Below are 23,704 nucleotides of genomic sequence, written 5' to 3' on the forward strand. Positions count from 1 at the left end.
GGCTGAGAGAAGCCCTTGGGTAATATCATGGTCTAGTACATCTGCAAGAAGAGGAGGCCCAAGTACTTTTTCTAATTCCCAGAGGATTTAGAGGAGGTACTGAGCCAGCAAGGAGCACATGCCTAGACATAGAGATAAAAGGGGTCAGTTCCCCTTTTAATCTTTCCCTTAGTGGGAAGTGGGGATTTGGGTGTAAACAAGATGAGTAGAATTAGGTTCCTGCAGCCACCTGGGGATCAAATAGAATTACACTTCTAATTTAATCTCAGTGTGAGAAAATTATTAATAATAGGGGTCTGGGGACTCCCAGAGGCCCCCCGCTGAGAGAGCCTGGCCTGACCTTTATTAAGGCCAGCCCAGATTTCGGAAGTTACCTCACTCAAAACCACACCCACCTGAAAGCCTTATTCCCACCAGAGGGTGTGTTCTCTGAACTCTGACCTCAGCACCTTCTGCTCATGGACCACCCTCAAATCCAGTGAACCAATAGATTTGAATGACTAGCCAATTTAGTTTTTTTTTGGGGGGGGGGAGGCAGTTGGGAGGCTAAGTGACTTGCTCAGGGTCACAACAGCTAGTAAGTGTTAGTGTCTGAGGCTGCATTTGAACTCAGGTCTCCTGAATCCAGGGCTGGTGCTCTATCCACTGCACCATCTAGCTGCCCAGCCAATTAGCTTTAAGCAGTGTGTCAGGGCACACCTCTCTTGCTTCCTCAGAGAGCTTACTCTTGCCGATCACTCTCTTGGCATGGGAACATGGAAAGGGAGCCATGCGGCCCAGTTTTTTCTCTCCTCTCCTAGCTAGGCTTTCCTAACTTTCAGAGCCATGTGCACTCTCTTTACTAATATTTAATATACTTTAATAAATGTTTAGTGCCCCAAAACTTGTGTAGTAGCATCTGATTTCCAAGTAACAAATATATGATAAACCCTAGCTAATTTTCCCTAAACTTGGGACAGTTATAGGGCAACCACATTTAATTTTACTCGCCATATCAGTTTCAGGTCTTTCAAAAGCCAAATGTCTCTGAGCTAGCTGAACATTTTCAGCTCAGGGATCAGAATGCTATGAGCTATTTAGTGCTTTGAGATTTTTGACAGGGATCCCACTCTGGGGTCTCCTCAAAGTACTGTGGGAACTTCTCTTTTTGCTATTTAACCAAAGTTCCTATCTGCACTCCTGGTTTCAGTACGACAAATGATTTTCTCTTCCTTTTGCCATGCCAGTGTGCCTCCCATAGGTTGACACACCTTCCACTATCATTTCGCCAAGGAAAGAAACCTGCACCCAATTTCCATTTGCCTGTTTTTCATCCTTCTCCTTGGCAACTGGGCCAGGTCACGTCTATTACCCCAGGGTTCCTCTAACCCTCTCCTGTCTCCAGAGGGAGGAAGAGAAGCAGCCAATTGCCCCCAGCTCCTCCTGCATCTTCTCTTTGGCAAGATTAGTATCCCCACTAAAATTTTATAATTGGACATCTCAGAGCTCCTGCCAGTTCTTACCCTGAGCAAACAGAAGTGCAACCAGAAAAGACATGGATCAGGGCAAGAAATGGGCCAGGCCCTGGGTCAGAAAAAAAGGAACCAGGGTGATCTGACCAGTGATTCATACCTCAAGCAACTAACATGTATCCCCCTATCATGTCTTCCCCACTTTCTCCACATTTCCACACCCTCACCCTACTTTTTCAATTATGCTCTTTCATTTTTTGCCTCGGGCTCCCCCTTTCTTATCTCTCCATCTCCAAATCTAACCCTCCCCTTTGTTCCCACAGGGCTATACTCACTGTCACCATGACAACGACAATACACCAGCAGCAGATGGTGAAGGAACATGTATCCATGGAGTTCTCCAGCTCCACTACACCAGTGTACAGACATTCTCGCAGACCACCAAGTCGTGGGAGGCAAGTTTGGGAAGGGGATGGACTAGGCATCTGGAGGTCAGACAACGATTCCAATAGTCACCGTTCTCTCATGAACCAGAGAGATTGAACTTTCTCAAGATACTTCAGGAGGACCAAAGATGCCAAACCCTATTTCCACCCACCCCTAATTTATCCCTTAGAAAGCCAAGCCTTTCCTTCAAGGCCTGCTATGTGTCCTCAGGCCGCTCTTTCTAGAAAAACATCGACTAAGGGGCTTTAAATAGGAAAACCCTTTCATGACTTCCTCTTGTATTTTAATTGAGTTCAAAGCAATAAGAGTCATTGTCCAGGGGCAGCTAGATGGTGCAGTGGATAGAACACCAGCCCTGGAGTCAGAAGTACCTGAGTTCAAATCCAGCTCAGACACTTAACACTTACTAGCTGTGTGACCCTGGGCAAGGCACTTAACCCCATTGCCTCACTTAAAAAAAAAAAAGAGTCATTGTCCAAAGGAATGAAGTTCTAATGGTGGAATTTCAATGTAGCGATGTGCATTCTCCATTACTTTCTCAAGTCTAGGCATTAAACAAAACAAATAAACCAAACCTGACTTGCATTATTTGCTGATTTCCAATGATCATATTGAAAATTTAACATTGACTCTAGAGCTGGCTCTAGCATAGAACCAGAGGCACTAGGAGTGGGAAGACAGTTGCTTTGTGCAGTGGAACTTGCTGAAGCTTCTGACCTTCCACAACATGTGGGGACACACACACACACACACACACACATCCCTTCCTGACTGACCCTCATCCTTCCTTCCACAGAGGAAATATCTCGGAAGTCTTCCAGCCACGTGGAATTCTTTAGTTTGGTTACACGAAGCTCCGAAGTCCCTGCAGGTGAAAGTGTCCCTGAGTTTGTGGAGAAGCCGAGCCCTGTCACTTCACCAGAAGGTGAGCCCTTCCCTTTCCCTTTCTGGGGGTAGTTTAGATGGTCCCTGCCTCCCTGGGAGGGGCCCCACACATCGATCTGGCCCTGTGTATAGCCATTCTAACAAGATCTCAGCTCAGTCTGAGAAGTCAGCTTGGGGCTCAGGAAGGTGGGATTCTCTGGGAATCCAGTCCAATTCAACAAGCATTTATTAAATATTTACCATGTACTGGCCACGGGGGTCACAGAAACAGACATGATATTGACCATACTGTCAGGAGGCTCACAATGAAACAGGCTGGGATGGTGGGAAGAGGGATGAGACAGGCACCAAAGTAACTGTGATAGGTATCCAAAATGGAATTCTTTGTCTTCTCCATAGCAGGAGGGTTCCCAAAAGCCCTCTAAGAAACAAAGTGCCGTGCTGAAGTGCAGCAGAGCAAACCATGCTTCCCCCTCCCCATCACGGTGCAATGGAAAAAACACTTAATTTGGAGGCAGAGGACCCTGGTTTGGATCCTGGCTCTCCTACCTGCTACCTGTGTGACTTTCAGAAAGTCATTCAGCCTCTCTATGGGGCCTCAGTTCATTCATTTTTTTAAGAAGGGTTGGATTATGGGGGCAGCAAGGTGGTGCAATGGATAAAGCACCTGCCCTAGATTCAGGAGGACCTGAGTTCAAATTTGGGCTCAGACACTTGACACTTACTAGCTGTGTGACCTTGAGCAAGTCACTTAACCCTCATTGCCCCAACCCCCCCCAAAAAAAAAGTTGATTAAAAAAAAGGTTGGATTAGAGAAACCTCTAATTCCTCTTCTGAAGCTTTCATCTTGTGATCCCCTAGGTGACAAGGCTGTATTCCGAGCACGAGTGCAGGGAAACCCCAAGCCCAATGTCTCCTGGAAGAGGGAAAGTGGTCTCCCCATCAAGGAAAGTGCCAAAATATTCTATGACAGCATCAACAAGGAGTATGTACTAAAGGTACGGGCAGACCCCTTCCCTCCCAAAATGTTAGTGATCTAAGGGCAGGTAGGCATCAAAGTAAATTGAACCCCAAAAATAGTACCCGGGGGCCTGGAGTCAGGAAGCCTTGAGTTCAACTACAGCATCAGATACTTACTCCCTTTGTGACTCTGACAAGTCATTTTACCTCTGCCTGCCTCAGTTTTCTCATCAGTACAATGGAGATCATATTAGCACTTACTTCCCAGGAGGCTAAGATAATATTTGTGAGGCTCTTAGCACAGTACTTGGCACATAGTGCTATATAAAAGCTATTGTTATTGGGGGCAGCTAGGTGGTGCAGTGGATAGAGCACTGGCCCTGGATTCAGGAGGACCTGAGTTCAAATCCGGTCTCAGACACTTGACACTTACTAGCTGTGTGACTAGCTGGGCAAGTCACTTAACCCCCATTGCCCCACCCTCCCAAAAAAAGTTATTGTTATTTTGAAGGGAAGAAGGGAGAAGGGAAAGACAACCACCTGGTAAACCCTGTAGCTTAAGTCCACTGGATTCTTTCCCCTCTCAGCATTCATTCACTCACTAACCATCCCTTCACACACATTCACATATACTGACTGCTCCCCTCTGCTTCCTATCCAGCTAGAGCCACTGACCTCTGATGACTCAGACAACTATAAATGCATTGCAACCAATGAGCATGCTGATGCCATCTACACTGTGTCCCTAACAGTGACTGAGAGTAAGTTACATATTGTCTTTATGAGCAGGTAATCACAGTCCCTATTAGGGAGATGACCTATCCTACCTTCATTAGTGGGTGAGATGAGGCATGAGTGTTATGAGTCTTCACACCCTCATGAACTGGATCATACCAGCCTCCTTTCTTTCGGGGAGGCGGTGAAGGGGCCATATACACTCAGACTGCATTGTACTTACTGACTGGGTCTTTCTCTTGGTTCATAGGCCAAGAAAAGATGGATTTCAAGAAGATGCTGAAGAAGAGGTGAGAGCCACACCCCTGTTAGACTGCCCTTCTCTACCAATGTTATTTCAGTGTAGGACTCTGGGCTAGAGCTCAACTGGATCCCAGGGCAGGGAAGAGAGGGAAAGAATGGGTTGTTAAGATTCTGAAGGGAAGAAAGGGCAACTAAACTAGTCCCGGCCACTCTCAGGGCACCCCCTGCTCCCAAGAAGAAGCAGAAGAAGGTGACAGATGAGAAGGAGATGCTAGAGATCTTGTCCAACGTGCCTAAGAAAGACTTTGAGAAGGTCTGCATGGAATATGGCTTCACAGACTTCCGAGGACTGCTCAAAAAGCTCAAGGAGATGAAAAAGAAGGTGGAGGTGGAGGTCAGTGTGGAAGGCCTGGGGGACAGGAAAACTAAAGAGGTAAATAGAGAAGAGACACCCAGGAGGCAGGGAGGTTGGGGAGGACAGATAGGGTACTGGAACCCATAAACATCTCATGATGGGGACACTTGGATATGAGCATTCCCCACTCCTAGAGAATGGGGTTGGGAGCCCCTCAAATTATAGAAATCACCGCCACAGCCTATGGGAAGATCTGAAAACCTTGCAGAAAGTTTGAATTACTGCTAGGGGGTAGAAAAAGATTCCTTGCACAGGGTAATTTAGTCACCTTATTTCCCTCATCAGTTGTGGGGGGGGGGTCACAGTGAGGAAAGATGGAATACTACTATAGCATGAGCATGGGAATGTCTGAGTTTGGTTCATCATAATAGTTCAAATTTATGTAGCACTTCTAGGTTTTGCAAAGCACTCACAAATATTTTCTCATTTGGTCCTCACAACAACCCTGGGAGGTAGATGTTATCATTACCCTCATTTTACAGGTGAGGAAACTGAGGCAGCAGAGGTAAAGTGATTTGCCCAAGGTCACACAGCTAGTAAGTGTTTGACTCCAAGTCCCATGCTCACCTAGAACAATAAAGGAGCTACACAGAGCAGGGATGACCTTGGGGAACTCCAGAGTGACCCCATCTGCCCATTTTATCATTGAAAACTCTTAGGCCATCCGGATCATAAAGCCCCTGCAAGATGTGGAGGCCAAAGTGGATAGCACAGTGACCTTTGACTGCATTATGGAACTGAAGGACCCCAACATAAAGATGATATGGATCAAGGTTTGCCTTGCCCCAGAGAATGTAGGGATATTGTTCACTCATCTCCTTCCTCTGAATCACCAAGTATCTCTAGGGTATCTTCTATCCCATGGCCACTGTCAGTGGTCTCTGTGCTCCTCCTCCCATTTCTGCTCTGTTCCACAGCCCTCCCCTTTAAGGACCTGTCCCTTATGATCCATATCTCTGATGTCATTGATCTAGGAACCCCCCACCTACCATTGCAGGTGGACACCAGCTCTTCCCCTTGTAGATGTAGAGAGTTACCTTGGGACACCTAGGACTTGCCCAGGGTCACAGAACCAGGATGCATTAGAGATTTACACTCAGGTCTTCTCAACTCTGAGCCTGACTATGTAGCCACTGGGTTTGCTATACTGTCTTTCTGAAAAGAAAGACTCTGATAGATGCTTTGGCTCTGAGGGGTTTCAGGTGTCTCCCTCTAAGAGGAGGTGGCATTGTAAATGAGGATACATGGAGGAAACAATGTTTCACCCAAAGGAATGAGGCTCAAATGGAAGAATTTCAGGCTGTTCATGAGATCTTGGTGAAGGAGAGGAGGGCCCTTTATGCTGGGGATGCTTCCTAGTCCTTACTTGTGACTGTGTCTTCCAAAGGCCCTTCAAGAAACATTCCCTGTGGTCAAGCATCCTGAGGATAAATGTTAGGGTTTTCCCATCTGTAATCTCTACTACAACTCCTTCCCTCTGACCTTTCCAAATCAGTGGGGAGCAGGGAAACAAGACCAGAATAAGTCATGTCAAATATGCTCATTTGATGGGCCAGAACCTTAAAGATCAATTCCCCATAAGACCATACCACTAGAGCCTCTGAATGTGTATCTGGGCTGGGGGGCAGGGGCATCCAAAGAGGGTCTTGAGCTTCTGGCATTTCCTCCTACACCTCTCTGTAGGGAATGGAGCCTCTGAGGATCCAGTACTCCCTGGGCAAGTATGACCTGAAGCAGGTGGGTACCAAGTACATGCTGATTATCACCAATGTGAACATGAATGATGCCGGTATCTACACCCTAGCTGTGGGTGACAAGCGACTGAGTGCAGAGCTCATTGTTGTAGGTACGAGGGGTCAGGGAAATTGGGAGAATGAGGTTCTCTTGGGGGGAGATCAAAGGGAAGGACAAGACAAGGAAGAAAGGGGAGACAAGAGTATAGAGTTGGGGAAAGCCATCCACTCTCTAGATATTAGGCACAGACACTCAGCTGTGCTGGGTACAAAGGAAACTGAGTACGGAAAGTGAGGGAGATCAAAAGGTGGGAAGGGCAGTGCTTGACTTTTCTTCTCTTATATTCTCTTCTTTCCCCCTTGTTCCTTGGGACCCTCACACCAAAGGTGGAGTCTAGATGTATACTGGCTACGTGATGCACGATGTGGCCTTTCATAGGCTTAGAGTTATTCTTTGATTTAACTTTCTCTGACCTCACTCACCCAGCAGGGCCAAGTCCCCCTTTCTTTCACCTCTCTGACTCCCCCCTTTCCCCTTTCCCAAAGCAGGGAAGAGGGGGGAAGAGGAGATCAGAGGAATTCAGGTCCTGAGCACCGAGTTTGAGTCAGGAAGGCTTGGATTCTGGCCATACCTCAAACATTGACTTAGCTCAGTGAGTCTGGGCAAGTCATTAATTTCTCGTCCTCAGTTTCCTCATCTGTAAAAATGAGAACGTTGGCTCCAATGACCTTTAAGGGTCCCTTCCAGCTCTAAATTTATGTGTTTAAGGGTATCATATGTATCATTCATGCAGAAAAATACCCCATGACGACCTTTAGAGTAAGAAACCAGGAGGAACAAGAAAAGAGAAAAACACAGCAGGAGAAATATCTTTCCTCTTTCTACTGCCCCCTCCCAATGTTTGCCCAACTAAAGAAATTACCTTGTTTTTAACTCAAAAGTCTATAGCAGATAGCCCTTAGGATCTATATCATACGCAATTTTCTTGAGTTCCACCTGGACCTTAAAGAAAGAGGGACTGTTGTTGTAATTCAGTTACTATTTCTCAAGCTTAATTGTTTCACTGTCCAGTGAGTGATCTGTCAGTAAAGAGAGAAGCTTTTCCTGGAGGCAGGAGGCTGATCACTAGGTGGTGCTCCTGTAATCATTTCTTAAGCAGGAACTAAAACTGTTTTCTTACAGCAACTACTGGGGGAGTCAGGAAGCCCTCACTGAGAGACGCCTAGGATGTAGCTGGGAGTCTGTCCCACTCCTGCCTGGGCTCTTTCTTTTAAGTGACAGTGTGGCTTGCAGAAGTGGGGGATAAAGATTCTACCAGGTGCTGTGACTACTGTGACTTCCTGTCCATGTTACTGTTTTCTTGTTACCCACATGTCTTTCCAGATGAGCCTCTGAAGTTTGTTGGGGAGATGAAACCAGTAAAGGTCACAGAGCGCCAGACCGCAGTATTTGAGATCCGCCTGTCTAAGAAAGTGCCTGACTTTGTGTGGAAGTTCAATGGGAAGGAGCTAAAAAGGGATGACAAATATGAGATCTCTGTATCAGAAGATGGGCTGACCCACACGCTCAAGATCAAGGATGCAAGGCTCAGTGACAGCGGGGAATTCTCTGTGGAGGCTGGGGGACTGGTTCAGAAGGCCCCTCTTACCATTGACCGTGAGTGGCCAGGGTCATACACAGAAACTATATCACACAATAGTCTTGTGTTCAATCAAGGTCTCAAACTCTTGAAGAAAGAAAGGCTGCTACTGTAATTCAGAGCTAGCGTTTTAATGATACTTAACATGTCCAGTGGTTCAGTGTGAGTAATGAGAGAGGCTATCTAAAAGGTAGGAATCCAATTCTTTCTCTGTTCCACCCACCCCAGTCTCCACTCCATACATGTGTATATCCTGTAGGTCACTTGGACACAAATATTTGCCCTTAGGGATATGCTAAGGTATGTGGGCATAGAAGGAACCATCAATGGTAGGATGTGCAGGCATCTTTACACATGGAATAGTGAGAAAGGACACATATATATAAACACATGAATGCAAGATACATCGACTAGTGTGCATTTGCACCCCCCCCCAGACTTCTGAGGCTAGCTAGGGTGGTAGTCTCAAGGAACTCTGTAAATAGAGGTGTTGAGGCATGCAGGAAGGAAGGGAAGGCCCAGTGGGCGTGTCTGGTATTGCAGGCATTCCCATCAAGTTCGTGAGCACCCTGAAGAATGTTCGTGTAAAGGAAAGGAGCCGGGCCTGCCTGGAATGTGAGCTGACATCTAAGGATGTTACCTTGAGATGGAAGAAGGATGGGAGGCTGCTAGAGCGTGGGGCTAAGTACAGCATGAGCCATGAAGGCAAGAGGGCAGAACTACTCATTGAGGACGCACAGCTCAGTGATGGAGGCGAGTACACCGTGGTGGCTATGCAGGATGGGGACCCCACAGAGTACTACAGCACTGCATTGTGACTGTAGAGGTATGGCTCATTAATCCTCTCTCACTAGCTCTCCAACTCACCCTCCTAATGACTCAATGACCTTCCTATATTGACTAATCCATATCAACCCTCAAAAAAAAAAAAATCCCTGTTGTTCTCAGAACGTTGGCCACCCGTGAAGAGTGGGATGGTCAGACGTATAATGCAGCCACAGGGAGTCCAGCAGAACTGTGTGTGGTGCTGAATGATGAGAAAGGTGGAAGAGTCTGGCTGAAGGATGGCTAAGAGGTAGAAAACAGGGGACTGAAACCGGGGTTAAGACAAAAGAGGCATGGGTCAGTTTGAGGACTTCCAAAAGTGCCTGATACCCTATCCCATCGTACCCAGATCACCGACTTAAGTGGGGTACAGATTGTGCAGCAGGGAAGCAGTCCACAAACTCATCTTCCCCAACATGGGCCCAGAACACGAGGGCAAGTACACGTTCCGGGCCAAAGGTGCCGAGAGTGAGGCTTCTGTATTCATTGCAGGTACTGTCCTCCATCCCTATATCAGCTCCCCTTTCTTGAAAGGAAATGTTCACCCAAGTACCCTGGATGTCATGGTTGAGAATGTCTCTATACCCTATCCCTCAATTTCATCATTGAACAAATACTTAACCTTTCTTTCCCATCCCCCAAAACTTTCTAGCCTCCTCCAGATGAGAAGCACCCAATCTGCCTTTAAGGGTAATGCATGGTGATGAGTAGCACTGACCTCTCTCTCCAAGGGGGCACAAGCAGCACTGACCCTTCCCTCTGATTGGAAGGGGAGATCTACCCCAATATGGTAAGTGTTGACACCACTCTCTCTTCCAGACCCCCCTACGATTGACCCATCAGTGCTGGAAGCACTGGCTTGCACATCCTGTTACTGTGAAGGTTGGCCAAACAGCCAACATCAAGGTTCCATTCAGGGCCAAGCCACTGGCCCCAAGGCGACATGGTACAAGGATGGGTAGAGGTGACTGAGGAGGAGCGCCGTGACCATGGAGCGGGGGATGATCAGGCACTGCTGACGATTTCCAATTGCGTTCGTGAGGATAGTGGTGCTGTTCTTCTCAAAGCTCAAAAACGACTATGGTTCAGCACAGCCACGCTGCACCTCAGTGTGCTTGGTGAGGGAGCAGGGATGGGGGTGGGGGATAGGAGAAATGGGATCATCTGCATCACAGAATGTTCAGTGAAGGGAGGTAGGATGAGAGTAGAACTCTAAGTATTAGTGCATGGGCACACACACACACACACACACACACACTGCCACTTGAGGGGTCTTCTGTTTTCCTCCTATAGCATCCTATCCTATAATATGAGCAGGTAGCAGGATGGAAAGAGGAGGGGAATGGACTTCAAGAGGTCAGAAAGGAGGGAATCGGCAGGGTCAGAGCGCCCCAAGTTTAGTTTACCTTTTCCTGTGCTTTTCCTGTGAAATGTTTTAAAAATAAGGGTCAGAGTATCCAAGCCTGTGAAAGGTCTCTGTACTCCAACTCTGATCCAGTTCAGGTGATCACCTTATGATTAGGGCCTTCTCTGTAATGATAGAATCCTCCAGGGTCCCCTTTCTCCAAGGAAGCCATCTTACCTTCTTCACTGCCTGGACTTTATCCCATGGGTCCCATTTGCCCTGTGTTTTCCTCAGACCGGCCCAAGCCTCCTCAGGGTCGTGTGGAATTCCTGGAACTCTCTGGCAACTGTGTTCATATGAAGTGGAAGGCCCCCAAAGACAACGGAGGTCGGCAGTGACACACTTCTTATAGAACGAAGGGCAGTTGGGAAGAAATCTTGGATTAAGGCTGGAGAGGTCAGCGGTAAAGTGACCAACTTCTCCACCAACAAAGTGGAGGAGGGGAAGGCTTATCAGTTCCGAATCCGAGCTGTTAACTCTGAGGGTGTGAGCGACCCACTGGAGACGGAGGAGGTCTTTGCAGGAAACCCCATTGGTTAGTGTGGGGACTCATTAGTTACTCTGGGGATTGTTCAGAATTGGGATAACATAGGTTACTAAGGGACACTGGGCAATGAAAGGGCTACTAATCACTGGGAAAAGGATGGCTAGGCCATTTGACCCTCCCACAGGGAGAGTCCCAGACTTCACTGTTGGATTTAGGGTTGGGTGAGCAGGATGGGAAGGTGGGAAGGTTGGAGCTTTTCCCTTAAAAGAGAGGTCCACACAGGATAGGTAATTATTCTTGATCCATCTTCACATTCCATATGACTTACCACTTCCTGTGGCTCTTGCAGAGCCTCCTGGCCTGTCCTCTCAGCCACAAGTTTCAGATGTGACCAAAGAAGCAGTGACCATCACATGGAACCCACCAGCCCAAGATGGTGGATCCCCAGTAGTTGGCTACATTGTAGAAAGAAGGAAGAAAGGGAGCAACCTATGGGTGCCAGTCAACAAGGATCCCATCCAGGGTGAGGTGCTAAAAACATGTTAGGGGAGACCTCATCCAGGTGGGCCCAGAAAACATATTCCTATTTTGCTTCTATCAGATGCCATACTACATTGGTTCTCTATGCTACTTCTATGTTCTCCATAGTCTTAGGTTCTGCTGGTTATAGATTCTATATTTGGTTGGGCCACACCGCATGGCTCTGCATATGTGGACTCCATATTTGGTTAAAACACTCCCCTCCATTTCATGCTTCTACTACATGAACTTTATGTATTTTGTGGCTGCTACCATCTTCTGGTCTTCCCTTGGTCTGTTTTTCCAGATACCAAGTGCAAAGTAGATGGTCTCCTGGAGGACACTGAATACGAGTTCCGGGTAATTGCTGTGAATCGAGCAGGACAAGGACAGCCAAGCTTGCCCTCTACTTCTGTGGTAGCCAAGGATCCTGTCAGTGAGTTTGGGTTGAAGACATCCTTGCCTTTTTCCCTCACAAAGATGAGGGGAGGCAGATTCTATGGACCATATTCGTATTATATGGGATAAAGGCAGAAACATAATTTCTGCTGTTGAGGAGACGTTGTTGCTATCCTCAGGGAGTTTCTAATCTAACAGGGAATAGGATATAAACACAATGATTTAGAAGAGGGGGATGAAGCTTTTGAAAGTGAGCACTGTGGGGCAGCTAGGTGGCACAGTGGACACAGTGGACACAGTGGACACAGTGAAGCACCGGCCCTGGATTCAGGAAGACCCGAGTTCAAATCCGGCCTCAGACACTTGACTCTTACTAGCTGTGTGACCCTGGGCAAGTCACTTAACCCTCATTGCCCACAAAAAAAACAAAAAAACAAAAAGTCAGCATTGGGCAAGGGTTTGAGAACAAGGATTTGGTGGATCGGACAAGGAATAAGCATGGAGGCAAGTGAAGGAATGCCATGGTTGACTTATGGGACTTCAATGGGAAACACTTCATAATTTGAGAAACAAATTATATGGGTTGGGTTAGGTAAGAGGTGGAGGGCTGGCTATGATCACTGAGTAAAGGGTGTCTGTGGTTGCCTCAGAGCCCCCTGGGCTGGTGCAGGGTTTATGTGTGGCCGACTCCTCAAACTCCAGCATCTCCTTGGCCTGGCGGGAGCCTATAGAGGGGGACCCTCCCTCTGGCTACATCCTTGAGATGAGGGCAGAAGATACAAAGGAATGGTCTAAGTGTACGAAGATCCCCATCTCGGGCACCTGCTACACTGTGGGTGGCCTGACAGAACGGCAGAAATACTTCTTCCGAATCCGAGCTGTGAATGAAGCTGGCGTTGGGGAGCCTGTTGAGCTGGATGAGGGTGTCCGGGCCATGCCTCCACCAGGTAAGAGAGCACAAGGAACCCAAGCATCTAATTCACCCTTCCACTGGGCTTCCATCACCTTTCAGAGAATACTGGGACTCCCTTGGGCTTGAGCTCCTACACAGAGCCAGCCCTGGGCGACAGGAGACTGAAGGCTCATGCATGACTTATTTCTTCCCTCCCCTGCACCTCCCTACCATTAAGAGACCAAACCTGCTCTTTAGGACCCAAGAGTGTTTTGGAAGGAAGCAAGTTGGGAGGGAAAGGACTGCTTCTCATTTCTCTTGCTTAAATCTCTGTGAACAAATAACCCTTCTCTCATGGCTGGTGAGAATTATATGGGGTTATGACTGCCTAATGCTGTATAGACAGGTGGTGACCCTGGGCTCTCTGAAGCTATACTAGTGAAATACTGGTGTGACTGAGGTTCAAATGACCCCTCTATGGACCCAGGTTCAGAATGAGGACATGTGGCCAGGAGGACCAGCCCAGCTAAGTTCAGAGGTTCAGCACCAGAGGGTTGGACACCAGGGGGGAAGCTTTTTGGCTACAGCAACTCATGAATCTGTCTCCTAAGACATGGAGGGAATGATTATTATCTAGATCTGTGGAGATATATGGGGTAAACTTATGTGGGACTTCCAGTGACCATTTCCCTCCTAAGCAAGATATCCTTCAGAATTGTGTGCAGTTCAGTAATTCAATCCAACCAACAATGATTAAATTATTACTACCACAATGCTAGGTGCCTTTGGTGGAAGGAAGAGGGATTAGGAAGTTTAAAAAAGGCATAATTCAACTTACCCTCCTGTTGTCGTTCAGTCATTTTTTAGTCATGTTTGACTCTTAGTGACCCCATTTGGGATTTTCTTGGCAAAGATACTAGACTGATTTGCCATTTCCTTCTCCAGCTCATTTACAGATAAGGAAACTAAAGCAAACAGGGTGAAGTGACTTGCCCAGGGTCAAAGAGCTAGTGTCTGAGGCTGAATTTGAACTTGAATCTTCCTGACTCTAGACCCAGCATTCTATCCACTGAGTCACCTAGCTGCCTACTCTCATGTAGCTTATTATTGAACTAGGAAAACAACATATACACGAGGTGGGCCAAAAATCACGATGTTTTAATAACTTTTTTTTTTTTTTAGTGAGGCAATTGGGGTTAAGTGACTTGCCCAGGGTCACACAGCTAGTAAGTGTTAAGTGTTTGAGGTCGGATTTGAACTCAGGTACTCCTGACTCCAGGGCCAGTGCCCTATCTACTGCACCACCTAGCTGCCCCTGTTTTAATAACTTTTTAAAATTTATTTTTCTTTATTTTTGCCAAACATAATGTAAATTCATTTCCTATATATACCATATATGATGCTATGGTATTATAGATTAAAAACAAAATATAAAGGAGTTATTAAATATTGAAATCCCTTTGTGACTTTTGGCCCATCCTGTACAAATACCTATGATCCAAAAAAAATGTCTTAGAAGTGCAACAGAAAGCCAGTCAATCAACAGCATTTGTTAAGTGGCTACAATGTGCCAGGCACTGTGCCAAGCCCAGAGGATACAAAGAAAGTCAAACAACATTCCCCATTCTCAAGAAGTTCACAGTGTAATGAGGGACAACAACGAAAATAACTATGTACAAACAAGATACAGGCAGGAGATGCTGGAGAAAGGCTCCAAGGGAAGGCACGAGCATTCAGGGGAATGAGGAAAAGGCTTCTTGTAGAAGGTAGGCTATTATCTGGGACTTGGGGGGAATCAGGAGGCTGAGATGAAAAGGGAGAGCATTCTGGGTATGAGGGGCACTAGATGGAAAATTATAGGGTTACGTGCAGGTGGGGAAGGTAAGAAGACTGGAAAGGCAGGTGGGGGCCATGTCATAAAGGGCTTGGAACCACCAAACAGAGGATTACAAATTTGATCTTGGATGTGATAAAGAGCCATTGGAGTTTATTGAATATGATATGATCAAAACTGCTCTTCAGGAAGATCAACTTGACTAATAGCTGAGTGTAGGATAAGCTGGAGTGGGGAGAGACTTAAGGCAGGGAGACCCACCAGTTGACTATTATAATAGTCCAGGCTGAGGTGATGAGGGCCTGCCTCAGGTTGGTGGCCAGTGTCAGAGGAGAGAAGGGGGTTTATATGAGAGATTTTGTGAGGATAGAATCGACAGAATGTGCCAGCACATTAGATATAGGGATGAGAGAGTAAGGTGTTGAAGATGACACCTAAATTGTAAGCCTTAGGGAACTGGGAAGGTGGTGGTACTCTCAACAGTAATAAGGACATTCTGAAGAGGGAAGTGTTGAGGGGGAAATAATGAGTTCATGCTGAGTGTAAGATGTCTATGGGACATCCAGTTTGAAATGGCCAATACACAGTTGAAGATCCAAGGTTTAGAGAGAGGTTATGGCTGACTAAGCATATTTGAAAATCATCAGCATAGAGATATGCAAAAAAAAAAAAAAAAAAAAAGCACAAAGAAGTATAAGCAAAAGTCTATGAAATATCTCATGGGGGAAAGGCCATGATCCCCCAGGGAAACAGGAAGGCTTCCTGGAGGGAAATGGCACTTGAATAAGGTGTTAAAGAATGGACAAGATTCCAATAAGCAAAGGAGGAAAAAAGGAAGACCTTCTAAGCACAGGGAAGAGCCTGATCAAAGGCCAAGAGGCAGGAAAGCACAGGGCACAATGGAGAAGAGTAGTACAAAATAAGCCTGCAAAGGTAGGTGGGGTCCCAGATTAAGGAGGGTATGAAATCCCAGGCACAGAACTTGAAGCAAAAAGGTCAAGGAAATGTTTGTTTATATTCAGGTGAAACTGAGAGAGAGAAATTTTTAAATGGAGACAAGTTACTGTGGCAAAGTGGATAGAGAGCTAGCTCCTGAGGCAGAAAGACCTGGTTTAAACCCTGCCTTTGACATGTGCTGACTGGATGACCCTTAGGGAGGTTCCTTAACATCTCAGTGCCCCATGAAGCTCTTTAAGTTGGAGAATAGGTAAAAGACAAATTTCCTATACTATTAAATAACAAGCCCCTGTCCAAAAAGAAAGAGGATGGTTACTAGAAAATCAGTCTCAATATGGAATGAGGATCAAGTGGAGCATAGACAGGTTAACCTTATGAAGGAGTAGGGCTAGTGGTACCTTCTCCTCTACAAAGGAAGAGAGAATAGGTTTAGAAATTTTGAAAAGTAAAATTTAAATTTAAAAATTAAAATTTTTTTTTTTAGTGAGGCATTTGGGGTTAAGTGACTTGCCCAGGGTCACACAGCTAGTAAGTGTTAAGTGTCTGAGGCCAGATTTGAACTCAGGTACTCCTGATTCCAGGGCCGGTGCTTTATCCATTGCGCCACCTAGCTGCGCCCCCCCAAAAATTTTTAATTAAAAGAAATGTTGAAAGATGGAGGAGAGTTGAAGGCACTCCCAGCAGATGGCCTCAATCTTCTTAAATGGAAAGCCAAGTCTTCTATTGTTAGTGTGGAGTGTTGAGGGCAAGAAAAAGTTAAGAACAGTTGCTATGAGGAATTTAGAGGGAGCCAATAATAGTAGAGTAGAAGGATTGCTGGGGTCTCTTCAGGACCCAGCTGAGGTTTATTCCATGTAGCCCAGACCAGATTAAAATATAACTGGGAAATATTTAACAAAATAAATAAAACTACAATGTGACCTAGATAGTGTTACTATCTAGTCAATGTAAGGCAAGCAGACATCTTTGTGTACAGCTTAGTGGGCCCCTTTCTATTGAGTTTGACACTACTGTTGTATGGAGGATTAAATCAGCTCAGTTTGTTACTTTCTACAGCCCAGAGCACAAGCAGAGATATAAGATGATGTTTACTCAAGAGAGAAGATGACTGAATAGATCAGTTATGGTAGAAAAGTCAGAGGAAGGTGGAATTCTAGGGCAATGGCTAGAAACACCACAGAGTTAAGTGCAGCCATTGCCAGGATAGGGATGGGAAATACACCAGGAACCTAGAGAAACCTCAAGAACCAGAAGTCCCTAAACAAGGCAAAAGGCAGTTTATTGTGGGAAAGAAAAGAGGAATGATAGGAGGTTATCATCAGGAGGTAGAATTTTTTTTTTTGGGGGGGGGGGGGGCAATCGGGGTTAAGTGACTTGCCCAGGGTCACACAGCTAGTGTCAAGTGTCTGAGGCCTGATTTAAACTCAGGTCCTGCTGAATCCAGAGCTAGTGCTCTGCTCCATCCACTGCTCCATCTAGCTGCCCCAGGGGGTAGAATTTTAAAGGTCAGGATCTTGAAGTCATTTTTATCAATGATTTGGATAAAGGTTTAGAAGGTCTGTGGATCAGATTTGCCGATGATAGGAAACTGGGAGAATTAGCTAACACATTGAATGACAGAGTCAGAAACCAAAATCGTCTTGACAAGCTAAACCTGATTCTGAGGAGTCAAACAAGCAAAATAAGATTAAATTTAATAGGAGTAAATGTAAAGTCCTACATTTGGGTTCCAAAATTCAACTTCACAAATAAAGGGATGGTGAGATACTAGATGTGAAAAAAGAAATCTGGGGTTTTTAATTCAACATATGGAGATCTGAATCATCACTCTGAGAGGGCAGGCGAACGCTCTTCCAAGCTGTTAGAAGCACTCACTGTGTACAAAATGGAGGACAGGATAGGCCAACCACACTACCATGATTAGACCATATATGGAGTACTATGTATAGTTCTGAGTGCCACATTTTAGAAGGATAATGACAAGGTAGAGTACATCTAGAAAAGACTGGCCAAGATGGCAAGAATACTGACAATCATGCTAAATATGGATCAGTGAACTGAGGATGCTCAGCCCAACATGATCAGTTTGCATGAATCTCAAAGAAGGAAGGGGTCATTCAGGGTGCATGTAAAAAAATGGACTGAAAACAATAATAGCTTGCTGCTGACCTTTTCTTCTGTCCCTGTGAGCTGGAAAGATTTGAGCAAGCAAGCCATCCAGTGTGGAAACTTGCAAGGGATATGGTTTTCTCTAGGGAAATCCAGGGTTCACTTAAACAAAGGAGCTGGGAGGCAAACTGATGGGAAAGTTCAAGGATGTTAAAGGGAATTTTCTGAGAAAAGAACAGGAGTTTCATAGTGGAATGGGCTAGGGGAGAGGAAACAAAATCATAATGAGCAGGGGTTGGGCTGGAGTACGACTGAGCAGTACAAAAATAAGGGTTTGGAGGACAGCTAGGTGGTGCAGTGGATAAAGCATTGGCCCTGGAGTCAGGAGGACCTGGGGTCAAATCCAGTATCAGACACTTGAGGCTTACTAGCTGTGTGACCCTAGGCAAGTCACTTAACCCTCATTGCCCTGGGGAAAAAAAGAATAAGGGTTTGGGAGGAGGCAATGACATTGGGTGACTATGACTGGGGAACCAGTATAATGAGAAGTAGATTAGCATGGCATATCACCAGAATGAAAAGACTGCATAGTCAGCAGAACCTAAACAAGAGAGGAAGTTGAAGAGATAACACCCTGAAATTCTAAAGTAATCATAGGGTACTCATATTTTGGAATGGCTGACATAAAATCTTGCATACACCCCCAAAGTGTTCTTTTCCCCTTCACCTTTACTGGCCCCCTCCTAAGCTACCCTTATATCTCTACAACTATCACCAGTCCATGCCAGGCTTCCAGGAGATTTCACTTCCCTTAGATTTTCCCACCCTCAACAATCCCCTGCCATCCCTTTCCTTCTTAGTGCATCTGAGACAGAGGTTGGGGTCTTCAAAAGGATTTATTGTAGAGACAAATATATAGAACACAGAAGTATGGCCACCATATGCTGAGATATCTCTAAGTACAAAGTCCAGCAGAGCCCACTCTCATCTCACTGGCCTCTTGCTTGTCTCCATTCCACCCCTAATGTGACGAGGGAAACAGACCCTCTCCATGGCCTCCTCTTAACCCCAGTCCCTTCAGATTCCAAGAAGGTGTCCCCTAGTGGTCCATCCCACCAGCTCCCTGGATCAGTGCTTTAGTTTTCCACATTAGCGATGCTGCGGATAGACTGATGAACATCAACTTACATCTTTCCCTCAGAGAAAGGTTCACCTGGAGTCCCTCATGGGTTGACAGTCAGCCATATAGTCACCCATATATATTAAACATATAGTCAAAAAATTATAATTTTCACCAACAGTAAGCAAAAAAAAAAGTCATTCCTACAGTCATTTTTTTTTACCTTTCCTCTTATTCCTCTCCTCTGTGTCTTCCCCTGATTCTCACTCCTTCCTTCTGTCCTTTGCTTCTGTCTTTTCTTTCTTCCCCCTCTCTCCTTACTATTCCAACTCTATTCCAGCGGCTCCCAGGTTTGATCTCAGTGCCGGCTGAAGAGCCACATGGTGGTACGGGCTGGGACAGCCCTGTGCATCCATGCTTCTTTCTACGTGAGTGCCTTGAACCCAGCCCCATTCCACATATCTAAGCAAAAAAACTCTTCTCTCCAGCTGTGGACATCACAGGCTCTCCTCAATATTCTCCTCCTCCCTGAGAGCTCCACATAGAGGACATCTCTATTACCCCCCACACCCCAACACCAAAAAAAATCAGGAAGACAGATCAGTTAGAAATTACCAAGTGGCACTAGGGAGAGAGGAAAGGTTGCTGCCAACAGGGTGAGGGGAATAACTCCAGTCTAATCCATGGTTCCCCCCTAGGGCTCCCCTCCACCCACTGTGATCTGGCAAAAGGATGGAATTCCCACCAAGGGCCGAGAAACCATCACCAAGAGCAAGAACCACTCCCAATTCCTCATCAACAGCAGTAAGCGCTCAGACTCAGGGGTTTACCGCATCCTGCTTCAGAATGAGTATGGAGAGGCCCACTATGACGTCCATGTTCGTGTGGCAGGTATGGAGTCAGCAGTGGGAGGGGAGGCAGGTGAATAGCTAGAGGAGGTGGCCACCCACTTCGTATGTCTGGAGGATTCCCTGCTCACTTCACCCTATTAGTATTTTGAGAGGGAATATAAAAAAAACTCTAGTCTCAGAAACCTGGGTTTGAATCCTTCCCCTGGCACTTACTAGCTAAGGGACTATGGGACAATGGGCAACTCCATCTCTGAGCTTGTTTCTTCAACAGTAAAATGAGGGTGATTACATTATAGTACCCACCTCACAAAGCTATCTGAAGTTCACATGAGATAACATATGCCAAGTGTTTCACAAATGTTAAGGTGGGATAGAAATGTCTGTTATAATTATGCCTGAAATTCCCCCAGTAGAAACTATTCTGGGTCTTGAAGGCTTTTGAGCTACCAGTGAAAATGCATATACTGAGCAGCTAGGTGGCACAGTGGATAGAGCATTGGCCCTGGATTCAGGAGGACCTGAGTTCAAATCCAGCCTCAGACACTTGACACTAACTGTGTGACCCTGGGCAAGGTCACTTCACCCTCTTTGCCCTCCCCCCCCACCCCACAAAAACAAATTGCCTATACCTCTGGGACGATGTTTCACATTAAGGCTTTATTGACTGATACCACAGTGAGAACTAGTTGTTTATTGGACTATTTCCAGCAGGTGGGACTCAGAGACAGAAGAGGTTTTAAAATAGTAATGCTGGGATGGGAGTCAGGAGATGCCCTGGGAAGTTAATCAGGGCCTTCTGGACATAGAGACGGGAATAGCAAAGATAAACTTGACCTGCTACACTGGGTTTTTTTTCTTTTTCTGTTTGTGTGTGTGTGTGTGTGTGTGTGTGTGTGTGTGACAATGAGGGTTAAGTGTCTAGGGTCACACAGCTAGTGTCAAGTGTCTGAGACCAGATTTGAACCCAGGTCCTCCTGAATCCAGGGCTAGTGCTTTATCTACTGTGCCACCTAGCTGCCCCTGCTTTACTGTTTTGCTAAGAAACTGACCTTAGGGGTATGTAGGAAAGGCCAGTGACAGGGTAGGGTGTGAGCAAGAGAACATGAGCAACAGGGTCACTTGTCAGGCACAGAATAAGCGTCCACAGTTCTGAGGGCCAGGAAGGCCTTGGCCAGGAAGCTAAATGTGGAGAGGATAGGGAAGTGAGTTCATTCATCTTAGAAGGGAGTGTGCTTGCTGCTAGACCATGGACTGGGCTGGGGAGACAGTAACAGGGTTCTAGAGGAGGGAAAAATTGTTTCCTCTGTGAAACAGAGAACTTTGGGATAGAAAAAGGAGGAACTTCCTAGCTGGGACATGCGCACATGTGTGCGCGCGCGCACACACACACACACACACTCACTCACTCACTCATTCTTGCCCTCTTAGACTGGGTTGTAACCTAAGACTAATAAGCCTAGTGGGAGGCCGGATGATTTCCAAAGTACCGCAGCTGCCTGGTTAGGGGGCATCTAGGGGAGCTGACCTAAGGCCTGTGACTTCAGATTTCCCTCGGCCACCAACAAACCTGAAGTTGTTTGACGAAGTGCCAAACACAGTGACGCTGGGCTGGGACCATAGTCCAGATGTAAAGGAGGATGGTGAGGCGCACTATGTCATCATGAAGAGGGATGCCAGCACTGCCACCTGGTTCACGGCTGCCGATCGAGTCTTTAGCAACAAGTACACAGTCACGGGGCTTCTGCCAGGGAGAAAATATTACTTCCGAGTCGTAGCCCGAAATGAGATTGGGGACAGTGACCCGCTTGATTCGAAGGATACCTGGCTGGTCAACAAGGATGAGAGTAAGTGTGGGCAGGGAACCCCCAAAGCATTAAAAACATCAGGGAAGGGGCAGCTAGCTGGCGCAGTGGATAGAGCACTGGCCTTGGAGTCAGGAGTACCTGAGTTCAAATCCGGCCTCAGACACTTAACACTTACTAGCTGTGTGACCCTGGGCAAGTCACTTAACCCCAACTGCCTCACTAAAAAAATAAAAATAAAAAAATAAAAATTTAAAAAAACATCAGGGAAGGAAAGGCCAAACAACCCAGGGAGGAGGAAGAACATGGCCAAGGGTGTGGAGACTGTTGGGCCACCTTAGGGAGTGTGGAGAATATTGCAGGTAGCACTGAGAAAAAGTGGGGCGAGCAGTGCCAATAGCATGGAAAATGGCAGGGCACCCGGGGAGTGTGGGAAATATCAGAACTTTAAGAGTATGAGTAGAGCTGAGAACGTACAAAGGGAAGGCTGGAGGCACCTCCAGAACAGCCGAACCTTGAGGGCAGAGGAAATGCTGGAGAACTGAGACATCTGAGAAATCAGGGAGCACAGAGAACTCCACTTCCTCTCCACCTCACTGGCTCCGGCTGTCCCATGCTCTGACCCTCCAGGGTCCAGGACTCTCTCCAGCTCCCTCAACCCTCAACCCTCTCTTCTCCCCTAGTTGAAGACCTCAGTGCCAAACTTCGTCCATATCAGCACAAGGACTGGCGCCATGCGCCACGCTTCATCACACCACTGAAACCCCATGCTGTGCTCCGAGGACACGACTGCACCATGAGCTGTGCTTTTCTGGGCAACCCACGTCCTACAGTAACTCTGTATAAGGGAGATGTCAACATCACAGCCAACTCCAAGTTCTGGTATAACTCCACCAGTGGGGTTTGCACCCTTGTCATCCCCACCTGCACCCTCAAAGACAGCGGTGACTACAGTGTGCTCATTGAAAATGAGCTGGGCAAGGACAAATCCAGCTGTACATTGACCGTCTATGGTGAGCAACTGTTCTAGGGAGGAAGGGGACTATCTGTTGTGGCCTGGCTAAATTGGGTCATACATGAATGGGGAAAGCTCTCCCAGTCAAGTAGGTCTACCCACACACAGGAAGGTACACGCATCCCACCTTGACATAATAGACAGTTTGCTGACTCATTCACATTCTTTGTCTCTATGTCTTTGTCTCTCTTCTCCCTCTCCGTCCCCTTTCTTTCTGTCTTCTCCTCTCACTACCCCGTTCCCTTCCTTTCTTTCCTCCCTCCTTCCTCTTTCTCTCTCTCCCCTCTCCTTTCTCTCTCTCTCTCTCTCACACACACACACACACACACACACACACACACACACACACACACAGAGTCACACAATGATTGTGTATACATCTTCACACCCTGATGTTCTTGGAGATCTAGGAAGGACTTGGGCTCCATGCAACGATTTAAGATAGGTCACTCTAGGTAAAACTAGGAGTCCAGAAATATGAAGACCAAGTTTTCACCTCATAATCACTGAGGGGTTTGAAATACCCTTTTAGCCAGCAGAGGCTATATCAATCTCCCTGATTTTCAGCCTTCCCCAGGGTACTACCCCTTTGGTCTGAAGGAGACTGAGGCTCTGAAAGATGAAGCGGTTTGCCAGTAGTTTATCTGACTTAGCCAAAACTATTCTTGCCCCTTTCAGACAAAGATGACAAATCGATGCTGGCCTCTGTGACTGAGAGTTACAGAAGAAATCAAAGTATCTCATGTGAGGCCCAGTCCAACTGCTATACAGCCAGGATGACAACTTTGAAGCTGGAAAGACTGCCCCTTCAGTGGAAAATATCCACACATCTCTCTGACCCTGATGGTATATAGCCCTTGGTCAGGGGTAATTCTGAAGCAATAAATAAATTATCCGTCTCACCTCTTGCCCTGAAACTGAAGTGGAACAGTTCAAGGGAAGGAAAAAAAGCTAAAGGCTTATTTTAACCCCTATCCTAT

The 23,704-nt window shown here is 46.5% G+C and overlaps 1 protein-coding gene across 1 annotated transcript; it reads left to right on the top strand.

The window, feature by feature from the left end:
- Nucleotides 1–785: 785 nt before the first annotated feature.
- On the top strand, nt 786–23,472 carry IGSF22 (immunoglobulin superfamily member 22). The gene is given in 31 exon segments (XM_043973543.1): nt 786–1,862; nt 1,865–1,910; nt 2,695–2,823; nt 3,645–3,781; nt 4,405–4,504; nt 4,729–4,768; nt 4,938–5,115; nt 5,796–5,909; nt 6,820–6,982; nt 8,254–8,526; nt 9,053–9,324; nt 9,445–9,486; nt 9,489–9,584; nt 9,684–9,722; nt 9,724–9,826; nt 10,154–10,194; nt 10,196–10,264; nt 10,267–10,291; nt 10,294–10,452; nt 10,974–11,073; nt 11,075–11,274; nt 11,576–11,749; nt 12,053–12,181; nt 12,795–13,091; nt 19,397–19,417; nt 19,420–19,484; nt 19,755–19,947; nt 21,452–21,751; nt 22,393–22,722; nt 23,403–23,438; nt 23,441–23,472. Coding segments are annotated over 31 exon segments (4,140 nt in total). The 5' UTR covers nt 786–1,625.
- Nucleotides 23,473–23,704: the final 232 nt, after the last annotated feature.

The sequence above is a fragment of the Dromiciops gliroides genome, chromosome 6 (genome assembly GCF_019393635.1).
Source record: "Dromiciops gliroides isolate mDroGli1 chromosome 6, mDroGli1.pri, whole genome shotgun sequence".
Classification (NCBI taxonomy): domain Eukaryota; kingdom Metazoa; phylum Chordata; class Mammalia; order Microbiotheria; family Microbiotheriidae; genus Dromiciops; species Dromiciops gliroides.